Source organism: Hippopotamus amphibius, chromosome 8, assembly GCF_030028045.1.
Source record: "Hippopotamus amphibius kiboko isolate mHipAmp2 chromosome 8, mHipAmp2.hap2, whole genome shotgun sequence".
Lineage (NCBI taxonomy): Eukaryota > Metazoa > Chordata > Mammalia > Artiodactyla > Hippopotamidae > Hippopotamus > Hippopotamus amphibius.
In genome coordinates this window covers 112,926,246-112,943,473 of record NC_080193.1, presented here as the reverse complement: position 1 = coordinate 112,943,473, position 17,228 = coordinate 112,926,246, and the positions used below count along the sequence as shown (strand labels likewise).

At 39.2% G+C, this 17,228-nt stretch overlaps 1 protein-coding gene across 3 annotated transcripts in view; it reads right to left on the bottom strand.

The window, feature by feature from the left end:
* HIBCH (3-hydroxyisobutyryl-CoA hydrolase) overlaps nt 1-16,940 on the bottom strand; it is a 91,809-nt gene extending 74,869 nt beyond the window's left edge. Inside the window, exons 1-2 of one of the 3 annotated variants that reach the window (XM_057744505.1) lie at nt 16,757-16,923; nt 9,698-9,740 (exon numbers count right to left, since the gene is read on the bottom strand). In XM_057744505.1, coding sequence (XP_057600488.1) covers nt 9,698-9,740; nt 16,757-16,791 — 78 coding nt within the window. In that variant the 5' untranslated portion in view covers nt 16,792-16,923. Of the gene's footprint in view, nt 1-9,697; nt 9,741-16,756 lie in introns of all 3 variants that reach the window. The other 2 variants (XM_057744507.1, XM_057744506.1) reach the window with 2 other exon arrangements.
* Nucleotides 16,941-17,228: the final 288 nt, after the last annotated feature.

Here is a 17,228-nt window from a genome sequence, read left to right as displayed (position 1 = left end):
GTCTGAAATCAAGGTGTCAGCAGGACCACACTCCCTCTGAAGGCACTAGGGGAAGGACCTGTTCCAGGCCTCTCTCTCCTAGACTCTGATAATTCCTTGGCTTATTGCAGCATAACTCCAATATTCACATGGCATTCTCCGTGTATATATGTCTCCAAATTTTCCCTTTATATAAGGATAAGTTATATTGAATTACCCCAGTAATTACTACTCCAGTATGACCTTATCTTAACTAATTACATCTGCAACGAGCTGACTGGCTGTTGGGAGAAGCCATCTGCCACAGGTCCTGAGGTTTCCCTGCACTTTATTGCTGGGTATGTCATGGATCCAAGGACCCGACTGCTCTTTGCATGGGTCATTTTTCACGGAGAAACTGAAAAGTGTTGTGAGAAACTTTGAGGAAAATGTAAAGTTTCCCTCTGGGACAAAGAGCAGGCTTGCTTACAGTGTGCTACAAACCAGCAGGTTCCCCAAATTCAGTATTGCTGTCCACTGCAATGGAACCCACTGCATATGAACACATTCATTTGGGTCTTCTGTCACCCCTTTGGGACTTGGGAAGCAAAGGGAACCAATACAAACCTGAAGCTCAATGCTGCTCATTGGATCACTAATAACGACGTCCTCTGTCTCTAACTCAAGAGTTTCATATCTTCTGCCAGAATCCATGGACTAGTAACAGGCTAACTACTAACCTGTTATTGTGGTAAAATCCTATCCCAGTTCCAATGTCATCTAGCCAGCCCAAAAGCCCTCCACTTGCCCCATCCTTCTCGCAGCCCTCACCCGTCCTTCAAAAGTAACAACTGTTTTGGTTTTTATGATAAACACAAAGTGTACATCCATAAACATCATCTGTCCATTTTTTTAAAACGGATATCAAGCATTTTCTCTGACCACAATGCCATGAGACTAGATATCAATTACTGTAAAAAATACAAACACATGGAGACTAAACAATACGCTATTAAACAACCAAGAAATCACTAAAGAAAGAAAAGAGGAAATAAAAAAATACCTAGAAACAAATGACAATGAAAACACAATGACTCAAAACCTATGGGACACAGCAAAAGCAGTTCTAAGAGGGAAGTTTATAGCAACACAGTCCTACCTTAAGAAACAAGAAAATGATCGAATAAACAACCTACACTTACACCTAAAACAATCAGAGAAAGAAGAACAAAAAAACACCAAAGTGACCAAGAGGAAAGAAATCATAAAGATCAGAGCAGAAATAAATAAAAAAGAAAGGAAGGAAACAATAGCAAAGATTAATAAAACTAAAAGCTGGTTCTTTGAGAAGATAAAGTTGATAAACCATTAGCCAGACTCATCAGGAATAAAAGGGAGAAGATGCAAATCAACAGAATTAGAAATGAAAAAGGAGAAGTAACAACCAACATTGCAGAAATACAAAAGATCATGAGAGACTACTACAAGCAACTATATGCCAATCAATTGGATAACCTGGAAGAAATGGATACATTCTTAGAAAAATACAATCTTCCAAGACTGAACCAGGAAGAAATAGAAAATATGAACAGACCAATCACAAGCATGGAAATTGAGACTGATTAAAAATCTCCCAACAAACAAAAGCCCAGGGCCAGATGGCTTCACAGGTGAATTCTATCAAACATTTAGAGAAGAGCTAACACCCATCCTTCTCAAACTCTTCCAAAATATAGCAGAAGGAGGAACACTCCCAAACTCATTCTACAAGGCCACCATCACCCTGATACCAAAACCAGGCAAAGATGTCACCAAAAAAGAACATTACAGGCCAATATCAATGATGAATATAGATGCAAAATTCCTCAACAAAATACGAGCGAACAGAAGCCAACAGCATATTAAAAAAACCATACACCATGATCAAGTGGGGTTTATCCCTGGGATGCAAGGATTCTTCAATATACGCAAATCAATCAATGTGATACACCATATTAACACATTGAAGGATAAAAACCATATGATCATCTTAATAGATGCAGAAAGAGCTTTTGACAAAATTCAACATCCATTTATGATAAAAACTCTCCAGAAAATGGGCATAGAAGGAAATTACCTCAACATAATAAAAGCCATATATGAAAAACCAACAGCCAACATCATTCTAAATGGGGAAAAACTGAAAGCATTCCCTCTAAGAACAGGAGTAAGACAGGGGTGTCCACTCTCACCATTATTATTCAACATAGTTTTGGAAGTTTTAGCCACAGCAATCAGAGAAGAAAATGATATAAAAGGAATCCAAATTGGAAAAGAAGAAGTCAAATTGTCACTCTTTGCAGATGACATGATATTATATATAGAAAACCCTAAAGACTCTACCAGAAAACTGCTAGCACTCATTGATGAATTTAGTAAAGTAGCAGGATACAAAATTAATGCACAGAAATCTCTTGCATTCCTATACACTAACAACGGATGAGCAGAAAGAGAAATTAAGGAACCTCTCCCATTTACCATTGCAACAAAAAGAATAAAATACCTAGGAATAAACCTGCCTAAGGAGGCAAAAGACCTGTATGCAGAAAACTATAAGACACTGATGAAAGAAATCAAAGACGACACAAACAGATGGAGGGACATACATGTTCTTGGATTGGAAGAATCAACATTGTGAAAATGAATGTACTACACAAAGCAATTTACAGATTCAATGCAATCCTGATCAAATTACCAATGGCATTTTTCACAGAACTAGAACAAGAAATCTTACGATTTGTATGGAAACGCAAAAGACCCCGAATAGCCAAAGCAATCTTGAGAAGGAAAGACGGAGTTGGTAGAATTAGGCTTCCTGACTTCAAACTATACCCCAAGGCCACAGTGATCAAGACAGTATGGTACTGGCACAAAAATAGAAAAGAATATCAATGGAACAGAATAGAGAACTCAGAGATAAACCCAAGCACACATGGGCAGCTTATCTTTAACAAAGGAGGCAAAAAAATACAAGGGAAAAAAGACAGCCTCTTCAATATGTGGTGCTGGGAAAATTGGACAGCAACATGTGAAAGAATGAAATTAGAACACTTCCTAACACCATACACAAAAATAAACTCCAAATGGATTAAAGACCTACATGTAAGGCCAGACACTATAAAACTCCTGGAGGAAAACATAGGCAGGACACTCTATGACATACATCAAAGCAAGATCCTTTTTGACCCACCTCCTAAAATAATGGAAATAAAATCAAGAATAAACAAATGGGACCTCATGAAACTGAAAAGCTTTTGCACAGTGAAAGAAACCATAAACAAGACAGGAAGGCAACCCTCAGAATGGGAGAAAATACTTGCCAATGAAGCAATGGACAAAGAATTAATCTCCAAATATATATAAGCAGCTCCTGCAGCTTAACACCAAAAAAGCAAATAACCCAATCCACAAATGGGTGGAGGACCTAAATAGACATTTCTCCAAAGAAGACATACAGATGGCCAACAAACACATGAGAAGATGCTCAACATCACTCATCATCAGAGAAATGCAAGTCAAAGCCACAATGAGGTATCACCTCACACCAGTCAGAATGGCCATCATCAAAACATCTAGAAACAATAAATGTTGGAGAGGGTGTGGAGAAAAGGGAACTCTCCTGCACTGTTGGTGGGAATGTTAAGCTGGTACAGACACTATGGAAAACGGTTTGGCGGTTCCTTAAAAAACTAAAAATGGAACTACCATACGACCCAGTAATCCCACTACTGAGCATATACCAGAGAAAACCATAATCCCAAAAGAAACATGTACCATAATGTTCATTGCAGCACTATTTACAATAGCCAGGACATGGAAGCAACCTAAATGCCCATCAACAGATGAATGGATAAAGAAGATGTGGCACATATATACAATGGAATATTACTAGCCATAAAAAGGAATCAAATTGAACTATATGTAATGAGATGGATAGACCTAGAGACTGTCATACAGAGTGAAGTAAGCCAGAAAGAGAAAAACAAATACTATATGCTAACACATATATGTGGAATCTGAAGAAATGGTACTGATGAACCCAGGGACAGGGCAAGAGTGGAGATACAGATGTACAGAATGGACTTGAGAACACGGGGCTGGGGTGGCGGGGGGGGCGAAAGGGAAGCTGGGACGAAGTGAGAGAGTAGCATAAACATATTTACACTACCAACTGTAAAATAGATAGCTAGTAGGAAGTTGCTGCATAACATAGGGAGATCAACTCGAGGATGGTTGATGAGGGCTGGTCAGGGAGGGGGGGAAGGAGTCGCGGGAGGGAGGGGGTATGGGGATATATGTATAAATACAGCTGATTCACTTTGGTGTACCTCAAAAACTGGTACAAGAGTGTAAAACAAATATATTTCAATAAAGAGCTTAAAAATATAAAATAAAATAAAATGGATATATCTTTCAAGTCTTTTAAACTCTACAGGTTCTGCCTCCATCCCCTTCTTTTCTTCACAGTTTGTTGCAAAAAAAAAAAGTCCACTTAACCTATAGAGTTTCCTAATACAGATTTTGCCAATCGCACACTCATGCTACCCACTTATTTTTAACAGCTGTTCATTCTCAGATATCAATTTAATCAGTCCCCTACTGATTAGCACTGGGTAATTTCCAATTTTTGCTATTAAAATGATGCAGGAATATCTTTAAGCATGGACTTTCCAGCACTTAGGTGAAGTAGTTTTGCAGGACATTTACAGAGGGTCAGACTTTCAGCAAAGAATATTACAAAATCTCTGTTAAAAGCCACTAGAGGGACTTCCCTGGCAGTTCAGTGGTTCGATCCCTGGTCAGAGGAACCAGGATCTCACATGCCGCGCTGCACCGCCACAAAAAGACAAAAACACTAGAATGGTAAAATTAATGAACGAATGATCTTTTTTCCCACCTGGGAAGTTCATGGCCTTCTTAAAACCTGAAAACAACTATTGGTGCATGAATCAAAAACATTCATGCAAAAGAGCAGAGGGAAAAAGAGGAAACCTCTAATGTCATTTATATACATGCTAATTCTGCCGGAAAAAAAATCTCTTTTCCAAAAATATTGTTAACTTTTAGTTAAAACCTAGAAAAGGTTTCTATGAAGAGAAATTTCTCATATTAGCAAAGACTACAGCAACTGGAGTCAGAAATGAACTTTTCATACAATCCAAATTTGGGAGTAGGGGTGGGCCAGAAGGGGTAAGGAGAACATGCATTCAATGGAGATAGGTAAAGGAAACTTGCCAAAATGCATGTACACCGTCAACACACAGCCCTGTACTGAAATGAATGTATGAAGTCTGCCAAAATAAAATCCTTGAGACAAAAATAACTTAGAACATCCACTCTGGTGGAATATGGAACTATTCTGGCAAAATTCATAGTAGCAACATTGCAACATTTCCTAAAGTGTGCAAAAAGATGTTTATTGCTGCTATGTGGAAGGAGAAAATGGCCCATGGTTAAATAAGCTTGGGAAAAACAAACCAATATAAAGCTTAATTCCTCTAAGACTTTTCAGTTTCTAGTATGCAAATACACAATGTAAACTTTTAAAATACAATGAGCAGCATATTTCTCACTTGATTAAAGAACTTTTTATTTTTCATGGAATAGCTATCTCTTGGGACTTGTATTTTGCAGGTTACATTTTGGAAAATACTCGTTAGAGACTTCATAAATTGTGAGAAATGAGCCTTTCCTTTGAGGAAAATCAAGTGCCTAACACATAGCGGGTATCCCAAAAATGTTTAATAAGCTGAATGAATAATCCTTCATTCTACTGGTGCAGTCCTGCTGTAACACAAGCCTAAAATAAGCGTCACACTGTGGATATCCAAATCCCAATCTCAAGCACATACCTTTCACTATATGTAACATTCACTGCCACTGAACTAAGTTGCAACTCAAAGACATACTCAGGGAAATATCCTACCTTTTGCAGAATATAATTTATTTTGACATGTCATCAAAGCCAATATTGAAGAATCCATTAAATTTAAATTATTATAACACAAATACGACAGCAAAGCACAAGTACGATTCACAGCATCACAAAACATTTAATAAATGCTAATTCTTCAAGCTTCACTCAATCCTTCCTGACTTCAAACTGGGTCAGTAAATTTCTCCATATGGAAATAGTTTAGAGAATCTCTCAAACTGTCCTTAGCCGTGCTTTACTCTCTCACCTTTTGTGACACCATCTACTTCCCATCTTTAATTATTACCTCTAAGCAGCTGGCTCAAACCTGCATCTGTACCTTTACTTTCCCAGAGGCCCAGGCCCTTATCCCAAATGCCTGCCACAATTACAGGAGTACCTACACAGCATCCCAAACTCAACTTGTTGAAAACCAAGTTAACCAAGAAATTTCTCTCCAACAAATCTGTTTCTCCTCTTCTGTTTCCTATACCAGGTAAGGGTCAATCAAGTACAAATTGTTGATGTTACCTTTGATTCCTTACTGTTCTCCTCCCCTCTCTGCCAACAACTTGAGGTAGTTACCAAATAGCAGAGAAACTAGTTCTAAAATGATTCTACCCACTACTTTCTACTCTCATTGCCCTAGCCATACAGCATTATTATAATTTTCCTTTTTGGCAGATTTCCAGAATTTTTCCCAGATGGTCCCAAGCAAACTCTCCAGACCTACCTTTGCACAGCATTCCTCACAATGGATACTCAGAAAGCCCTGAGTGTAACCTCCATTCTCCTATCTCACAGCTCTCGCCACAGGAATAAACATATTGTATAACAGAAAGAAAACAGATTTTGGAGTCAGATGGACTCAAACATTAGTTTCACCACTCACTACTATACACCCTCAGACAAGCTAGTCTCAGAGCTTCAATTTCTGCATTTGTAAAATGGAGATAATAGAATCACATTTAGTGTTACTATATAAACTCCCACTACTTCCCACCTCTACCCGTTGAAACCCTAATCATGCTTCAAGGCCCAGATCTAATGAATGACTGCCCTCCAGTAAGCTTTCACTGGTTACAAAGTCAACCTCAGTCTATCCCATCTTTGTTCCACACCTCTAATTTATCTGGTCTTTTTGCCATATGTTATTAGTGCATATTTCTATCCCTTTCATTAGATTATTCATTTTTTTTTTTTTTTTTTTTTTTTTTAAAGGCACACGGGCTTAGTTGCTCCACGGCATGTGGGATCTTCCTGGAGCTGGGATCGAACCCGTGACCTCTGCATTGGCAGGCGGATTCTTAACCACTGCGCCACCTAGGAAGCCCCCAGATTATTCATTTCTTAGGTCAGGAATTCTCTTTTTCATAATTGTATCTCAAAGTGCTTAGTCAAGCTCTTTGCATATACAAAGCAAGCACTTAATGTATGTCTGTTCAAAAGGCATAGATTATAAGTTGGTTGAATCTGATTCTACATCATCTGCACATACAGAATACAGTTCATGCAGTCCAACCAGTACACCTTCATACTGAAAAGAACTACTTTCTGAAGAACAAAAGTTTACTCCATGTCCAGGTCAAAATTATGTGGGAAAAAATGAGCTTCTGCATATTAAATTAAATGCTCTGTAAAAGTTTTAAACATTATGAAGAAAAAAATTTTTTCTATGAACATCTTGCTGTAAAAATATGTCCAAATCAGCCTATAAATACAAATGAGACCTCATCAATAGGTCCTACCAGTTGGCATTAGCTTGACAAACCCAATCGGCAGAAATGCAGAACCTTTGCCTCCCTTCCAGGTTCAGGTCCATCTGATATCTTTGAAGGGTCACAAGGAATGTCACACTATTATCACAAGTCAGTCCTGTCCATTTCTCACAACTCTGCCTACAGTTCTGCCATCAATGGCATATTCCCATCACTCCACTATTGAAGTAAAAAGGGTTCTCGCTCTATTAGCTCTTACAAGGGTCACAGGAGGACTTCTTGGGATACAGCTTCTCTGTTCTAAACCACACGTAAAAGACAACATTGGGAGCTAGAACCATTCAGTCTTCAGGCCCTGATGAGAGTCCAATTTACCTCAATGTGGTTTATGCCCCAGGTCATACAGCCCATGGGATCTGCGTTGCTATGTTTTTCTATCCCACTTGTGGGCATATCTAAATATGAATCTAAATATAAACAATAACATTGTTCTAAGTTCTTTTTTCAGGAAACGCCTCAGCCCCCATGTATATCAGCTGACTAAATTAAATAAGCATAAGGTATTACAGTTTTCACATACCCATCTCTGCTTAGGCTGAGCTGAGAAACACTCTGCAATAATTACTTAGTACTCACTCTGCCACAGGCTGTACAGTGCCGTAGGTAGTCTATGGAGCCAGATAACCTGGATTCAAATCCCACTTCCTGTTTACCAGATGTGTGACACTGGGGACTACTACTTAGCCTCTTTGTCCCTCAGATTTGATCCACGAAATAGGAATAAGACCATAATCTCTTTACCAAAACCCCTTGGGTCCAGATGCATTTCAGAGTTTAGAAAATTTTCTACATTTTGGAACAGTAACACAGTACCTATGACATAGTATATAAAATACCCTAAGTAGAGTCTGGGTCAGTACATTGTAACCAAATGCTTTACTACTCCTACATCAAACCATGAATACTTACATTAGTTAGGATATGGACAAAAAGAGTTTCAAAAGTATGTTCAGGTCTTATTTCGCCAAGAAATGCATTTACCACAAACTAACCACAAACCAAACATAACCTTATGATTTTGAAGTTTCAGAACTGCAGATAAAGGATCTGTAGTACCTACTCCATAAGACAATGAGAATCAACTGAGCTAATACATATCAAGTACTTAGAGTAGCACCTGGCATACCGTGCTATATCAGAGTGACTTGTCACTTTTATGTGCAAGGTACTTGTCAGGCGTCTTAGTCCATTCAGACTGCTATAATAGAAATACCATAGACTGGGTAACCTATACAACATTTAATTCTTATAATTCTAGATGCTGGGAAGTCAAGATCAAAACAGCTGCAGATTCGGTGTCCAGTGAAGTCCCAATTCCCAGTTCATGGATGGCTGTCTTCTCGCTGTGTCCTCCCTCAGAAGGCAGAAGAGGTGAGGGAGCTCTCTAGTATCTCTTTTATAAAGGCACTGATCCCACTCATAAGAGCTCTGCCTTCCTGACCTAATCACCTCTTAAAGGCCCCACCTCCAAATATCAACAAATTGCCAATTACATTTCAACATGAATTTTGGTGGGCACATTCAGTCTATAGCAGAGATATAAAAAAATGAATAAAAGTCATTTCTTCCTTGCAATGTGATAAACTAAGACCATCAAAGCTTTGGAATGGTACTATTAGTACACTAGCCAACATGTATAAAATGATTATTATATGCCAAGCACTATGCTAGATTTTTTAATGAATTATTTATTACTCATAAGCACTCTAAGGTGGATACTATTATCCCCATTTTTTAGGTATCAAAAAAGCAGGCTGAGAGAGACCAAGTAATCTGCCCAAGATTAAGTAGTGGACCTATTATTTAAACCCTAGCATTCTGACTTGAAGATCCATCCTCTTATCCATAACTTTATGCCAGCTCTGACAAGTTATATTAGTTAAGTACTGACACTATAAAATTGGAAACCATGGTGTACCAAGGTCAATGAATTCTGCCAGTATTTCTCCCTAACAACAACATGTTAAATTACACATCATAATGCCAGAAAAACAAAGTCCAAACTTACCAAATGCTGCAGGATGATATTAGTCCTTTTGGATGCATTAAACCTAAAATAAATGTAGAATACAATGAACATAAAATGTGGGTAGTCATGTTTGAATGTATAAATACATTCTGTTTTGTTTGCTTCAGCTTCTTTGAAAAGTTATTAGAATGAAAAATTTTTTTTCAAAAATTTCTCATTCAATTCTCATTTTATGCTAGGAACACAAAATGATACAGCCACTCTGAAAGTTTGGCAGTTTCTTACAAAACTAAACATACTCTTACCATATGACCCAGCAATTGCATTCCTTGGTATTTACCCAAATGAGTTAAAAACTTATGTCCATCTACTCATAAATGTTTATGGTAGCTTTATTCGTAATAGCCAAAATGTGGAAGTAACAAAGAGCTCCTTCAATAGCTGAATGGATATACAAATTGTGGTATATCTATGCAATGAAATATTACTCAGCAATAAAAAGAAATAAGCTATCTTTCCAAAACAAACAAACAAACCCAGGAAACTTAAGTGCACACTGCTAAGCAAAAGTAGTCAATCTGAAAAGGTTATATACTGTATGATTCCAACCACAAGACATTCTGAAAGCTATGGAGACAGTAAAAACATCAGTGGATACCACCGGTTTAGGGGAAGGCGGGAGAAAGGAAAGAATAGGTGGAGTACACAGGATGTTTAGGGCAGTGAAACTAGTCTGTATGGTTGTAGGGGTAGAAACTTGTCACTATACATTTGTCAAAATTTTCTGTTAATTTTTTCTGTAAACCTAAAACTGCTTTTAAAAAGTCTACCAATTTTTTAAAAGTTTGATAAGGATGCAATAGGCATTCTCAGACATTACTGTGAGACATATAATCGGTACTGCCTTTCCAGTAGGCAATCTGGAAGTATGGACTCACAATCTTTAAAATGATCATACCCTTACACCTAGTCATTTCACAGGCATTTGTATTAAGGAAATCTCAGACATGATCAAAGGTTGATTTATAAAGATGTTTGCAACAATTATTTACATAAGGGAAAAACTGGAAACAAAGTAACAATATAGTAATATTTTTTTAAACTGTCAGCTATATAAAACCATTACATAGCCAAAAAAATGTATTTAAAAATATTTAAATAATTGTTATGACAGAAAAATCATAGAGAGAAGTTACAAAAAGGAAACAGGGTACAAAACAAATACAATACACCTCTAAGTTTGTTATTTTAAAAGTGTTTGCTAGGCTAGCAGTACAAAGCTTAAGATACAGCTTAGCAAAAGTGACCAGTAATAACAGAAGTCAGAATGGTGGAGGGTGGGGGAAGCTGGGAAGAGGCATGAGGAAACATGGAGTGTTGGAAATTGTCTCTATCATGATGGTTACAGGACTGCTCACATATGTAAAAGTTCACTGAGCTACAGACTTGAGAACAGTACATTTAAGTACTTCATGTACTTTATAATTCAAGTAAAAGCAACATGGGGGGAGGGTAGTGACTAGAAAGGTCATGAAGAGGGTTTCTGGATGCTGGTACTCTCTTGTTTCTTGATCCACGTGCCACTGAATTGAGTATGTTCTTGAAAATTCATCAAATTTTATCTTTAAGCTTTGGGTCTTTTAAAAAGTTCCCCAAAAGTCATCGCTCTTGCCTTTGAGAAACTCAAAAGTTTGAGAGAGGGGCATATAAAAATACCATAATTAGGAAGATACAAGCATCTCCTGCTTTTTGAAAGTTCACTTTACACCACTTTGCTTTTTTCCAAAGACCTGCATTAGCACCTGTTTTTGCTAACCCAAAGAAATCCAAAGAGGATTATCACTTTTATGAAAAAAGGTGAAAAGCAAAAATAGCATTCAGTGTTTGTTTTGAAGCGAGATGTTACAGAGACAGCATGTACCCCGAGCAGTGAGAGTGGCACCACTGAGCTCCCTCCCCAGGAGCTACATTCTGCATCTCAGCATCAAGTAACCACAGACTTGAATTGTGTGAGCTTCTGTGCTTTATCTCAATTTGTCTTGCACATCCATTAGCAAGATGTGTCCTAAGGTAACTGCTTCTTCACTTTACACCATTTTGGCTTACGAAAGCTTTCACAGAAATGCTCTACTTTCCAATAACGGGAAACCTGTATTGGAATGCAAGCAGTGATATTTAAGATATATGACGAGAAGTCAAAGCTGAGATCAGTAGCAGCAGCAGCCTGACAGGAGCTGTGCACATCCATAGATACAGATACTATCTGACAGATGTGATGAGTTGCCAATTTATTAATTTTATTAATTCTTCAAGGATACTTTGAGATTATTTCAGGGGCAAAAGTTTAGCTGAGACATTAAGAAAAAGGGCAATATGACCATTGTTCCCATTGTTTCCAATATGACCATTGATCCACATTCTAGCTGACTAAATTCATAAAAATATTTGTAATCTAACTTGCTTTTCAGAGTTTGTATTACTTCATTTTCTATTACATTCAAATTGAATAATACTGCAAAAAAAAAAAGGAAAATCACTAATTTCAGTCAGTCACACTCTCCACTCCTGGACTAGCGTATTTTAAATATGCCCTTCCACAAGTAAAATATTCTTATTCTAAGCCAGTGATTCCACAACTTATCTGCACAGCAGAATCACTTGGTGACTACAAAAAACATTTCAAAGCCCCAGTCAAACCCAAGACCAATGATCAAACTCTGGAAGTGGGAACAGATAGGTATTGTGTGAAGCACCCCAAAAGATTCCAAAATGCAGACAAGCTGTCACTAAATCAATACTTTATAAAAAATTAACCTGAAGCGACAGATCCTCATTTAGAAGTATTTTTAAAATAGAGATTTCATATAGACTTTTAAAATCTGAACTATACTTAACCCTAAAGCACCTTCTCTAAATTTTTTTTCAACTCAAAAAACTTCCAAAAAGAAGAATTAAGTATCAAAAAATTTAAGCACTAATTTCTTTAGATCCAGAATAACTCTGAATTCTTTAATGGCCAGTACCCAAATGCCAGTTCACAGTTAATGACAATGCTGCCAGATTAGGCAGTTTTATATAACAGTTTAAGTACTACCTGCAGCATAAAGAATAAACAGAAACACAAGGTCTGGCTTCAAGTCCCAGTTTCATTTATGAGATAGAATTTTATTTCACTCAAAGAAAGTTAACGTAAACCTAACAAATGCAAGTTCAAACCATTGTGTGGTCAAAAAAAACCTCTGGACCAATTACTATAACGCAAAATAGAAAACAAACCTAGGTACAACTAAGTTCCCTGCCACATTCTATATAATCATATTACTTTTACATGTTCCAATTTATAGTCAGCTATTATTTAAAATCTGGTATTAACTTTTAGATCTCAAAAATGTATTTGCATGTTCAGAGTCCCCAAGTAATTCTGAATTTATGGTCTTCTCTTCCCTTCCTTTTGGCTCCCAGACTGCCATCTGGCAGAAGGGAAGAAGCATGCACATTCCAGCTACTGCTAATTTACTAATTCACTTTGTCAGGCTTATTTCCTTCAGGTGATGGTCAACTTGGCTGCTAGCAGCAATTGTTCTGAAAGTGTGGTACCTGGACATACACCATCAGTTGACCTGGGAACGGTTAGAAATGCAAATGCGTGGCTCCATCCCACATCTACTGAATCAGACACTGTGGGATAAGGCTCAGAAATCTATGTTTAACAAACCCTCCGGGTGATCCTGATACATGCTAAAGTTAAAAACAACTGCCTTAGAAGGATCATTTAAGAGATTTTTGATTATCCAATAAAGCACACATGGGCTTACAAAATTAACTTTTCATGAAACTGTTTAAGATGATGATATAATACAAATAGTGCTTAATGAAGATTACTACAGCAGACATAGACAAGGTAGAATGTGAATAGAACAGAAAATCAAGTCCAAGGCCAAGGAATTAAGGCATGAACTGATGAAGAGCAGCTGTGGAAACAAAGCAAAGATTTATTGAGTTATTATGAAGTAAAACTCAATGGAAAAGAAAAAGAATTCTGCCAAAAATGACCACAAGATTTCACTCCAGAAGAGCTAGGAGAAATAGGTACTGAAAAGCTTGGGAAGGAAACTAGCAGGTTTGTAGGATGAAATACGAATTCCATTTTGAATTTGAGTTCATGATGACATAAGCAGAAATATTCAACAGTGAGTGGAGAAGACAGACTGTAGTTTGAAAGAAAAGTTGAAACTAAAAACAAGTCAGGCAGTCACATGCATAAACAGTCACTGAGGCATAAGAACCTCTAAGCTCTCTATGAGGAATAAGTGAGAAAGCTACAGTTGAAAACTATGGCCTGAAGGCTGCCTGTGCCTACAAATGTGCTGTTTGGTTAGCAGAGTTTTAAAATGACACATATTTTAAGATCAAAAGATTAAACTTAAAAACACAGTTTTCCAGCTTTTCCAGAAAAAATGGTAGTTATGGAAACCCTGCGTCTACATTCTACAATGGCAGCAATGCCCAGGGCTGAGAAGCTGCCTCCTTTAGACAGAGCGCTCTCTGTTGCTCACTAGGTGCCACGAATCCCCACTGCTGTCACCCCGCCAGCATCACTCAATACTTCCTTTTGAGATCTGCATTTGGGTTTGGGACTCTTAGAGAAAAAATAATGATAATAAATAACAGAGAATCAAATATTGAACCTTCAGAAACAACTACGTAGAAGTGAAAGAAAGAGAAGAGAGGCAGCCCAAGAAGCAAACCAAAACAATACAGTTCAGCACAGTACAGAGGAGATGAAGGGCATTAGTACTATTAACAACTTAAAGATCAACCTCTCTGAAGAGGCTCCCAGAGGCCCTTTTCCTTTCTAAACCTGGCTCTCTTTTCCTTGAAGACACTTATCAGACTTGATAACTAAGTATTACTTTTGTTTAAATATTTGTTTCTCATTTGAACTCCTTGGACTTCAAGGACCTGCAGTAAAAAACAATTAGAACAAGTAGTCCAGGTTGGCTACAGGATGAAACAAGTGCCTAGAACATTACCTCCCAGGAGCTGTAACAGAACAGTAAGTATTGCTGCATTCATGAAGTAAACTGGGGCCAATCTTGGAACCCCAGGCTGGGAAGTTGTTTTTATTAATTCCATAGGTAGGAAAACACCTCAAGAGCTTCTGAGCAGAGGAATAGAAGGCACTGGAGTAAACTTCAGCAAGATTAATCTGGCAGTCATGTGCAGAACCTATTCAACTTGGGAAGAGATAAGTCAATCAAGTTTCTGCAAAAAGAACAAGTGATAAATGAGAGGAGTGTTCAAATTCGAATCAGCAGGAAGAAATAATGATTGGGAGTGTGGGAGAACTTAGATAACTTTAGGAATCTAGAAGAATGGATAGGGACTTGCCTGGTGGTGCAGTGGTTAAGAATCCACCTGCCAAAGGAGGGGACATGGGTTCAATCCCTGTTCCAGGAAGATTCCATATGCCGCAGAGCAACTAAGCCTGTGCACCACAACTACTGAGCCTGTGCTCTAGAGCCCTCGTGCCCCAACTACTGAGCCTGGCTGCAACAGGAGAAGCCACTGCAATGAAAAGCCCACACACCACAATGAAGAGTAACCCCCACTCGCCGCAACTAGAGAAAGCCTGCACGCAGCAATGAAGACCGAACGCAGCCAAAAATAAATAAGAAAATATTTTTTAAAAGCACGTTTAAAAAAAAAAAAAAAGGGCAGTACTAAGAAGTTGAAAGTGCAGAGGAGTAATAAGGTTGTCCTTATGTGCAAATGTATATTTGAGGTGCAAAAGAGACATTTGGGTGGTTGTGACTAGTACTAGAGCTCAGGAGAAATCAAGGTTAGACGTACAAATTTGAGAGTTATCTTCAAAGAGAGGTACTTTTTTGGGGAACTACAACAACAAAAAATTCCAAGGGCTGTATTGGCATTATGGCAAGATAAGCAGTGGAGAGTGGTAGTAGGAAAGCAAGACAGTGCCAGAAAATCCAAGGGAAGCCAGAGTTCAAGGACTGCCCAATGTCAGCCACAGCAAGAGACCCTATTTCCTCTCAGAAAACTGTGGCACCCTATTCCTTAGTACGTTTGTGGATTAGGCTGTTAAGACTGAATGGTACTGGCCTCAAGTCTCTACTTTGCTAGGGTAATACCCACTCCAGGGCTGGCCCTGGAAAAGACATCTCTGATCAAAGCCCCCAAATCGTCCAGGACGTGCCTCATCAGTCTGCACCTTGCAACTCGGGGTAGAACAAAGTCAGTCTGAACTCTCGGGATGACAGATTCTTTTCCAAGTCAATTTTGTTAATCAATATGTTTTCCCAATTTGTTTCTCAATTAATTTGGTATTTGTTCACAGCTTCAGAAAAGCAGCAGCAATTATTATATGTACTGATTTTCTTTATATCTGCCAAGTCTCCCTGTGAGCTGGTTAGAGGCACAGCGACAACTAATTTCAAAGTATTAAGAAAACAAAACAAACAAAAAACCAAACCAAACCAAAAAAACCAAAAACGAAGAAAATAACTCTTCGATTTTTCTTCAAATACTGAATACCAGGTCCATGGATACAATGTTAAAACAACCAGACACATTGCCCTAAAGCTGTAACTACTCTTAAGTCAAAAAAAACCCACTCCCATCCCTTTCCCCTAAGGCAAAATTCCAAGAATAAACCCCCCCAGGAATTTCAGCTGTCACGGCAATTAGCCGGTTCTCCCTTCAAGCGGCCCCACTGCTACCGGGTCAAAGGGGGCAGGCAGTAGGCCTCACTGGCAAAGCACAAGCGTTTCTTAGCACAAAACATGCCACAAAATGCCTCCACGTTGAAACGCTGCGTGTCCCCCAAACTTACTCAACTTTGAAAAAGGAAAGAAACGCGGGCCAAGGCTGCATACGAGCGAAAGAGGCAGGAAACGAAGGTGGTGCTGCAAAGAAAGTGCTAGAAGGAGTAAGAGCGCGACCCGGAGGAGGGCTGCGGGCGGTCCAGGCGGGTCGGGGCTCGGGTCTGAGCGCCTCCAAGGCAGTACCTACCCCGCGACATTTTCCCTCTGGACGAGCGAAACCGATGAGCCTGCCCTAGGCGGCCCGCTCACGCACCTCGACATGAGTCTCCACAGTTTCCACGCCCCCATCGCCAAAACACTCGAGCCCACAACAGGCCGCACCTGGCAGCCCACTCGCGTGGCTTTTCACGCCACACGTCAGACCAGCCCACCGCCGCCCGGCGCCGCCGGACATAGACGGCAAGTCCTCCAGAGGGCCAGAGAGGCCCAGGGCCGGACTTCCGCTGCGCGGCGCTGAGGGGCGGGGCAGAGCAAGCGGCTGAGGAAATGGGTCGAGGGAAAGGGAGGTGGGAAGGGGAGTGACCTGGGTGGGGGCGGGGCCTGGGTGGAAGCGGAGGGCGAGATGGGGCTGGGCTGAAGGAGGGGTCGGAGAGCAGAGGCCGGCTGAACGGGCGGGAGGAGATTTCTTGTTAGGGACTCTCTTGGAAAAATCTCAAGTGGTCTAGCCAGCTTAGTTTGACTGGCAGAGACTGACGGGAAATACTTTTCTGGAATTTTAAGATTTT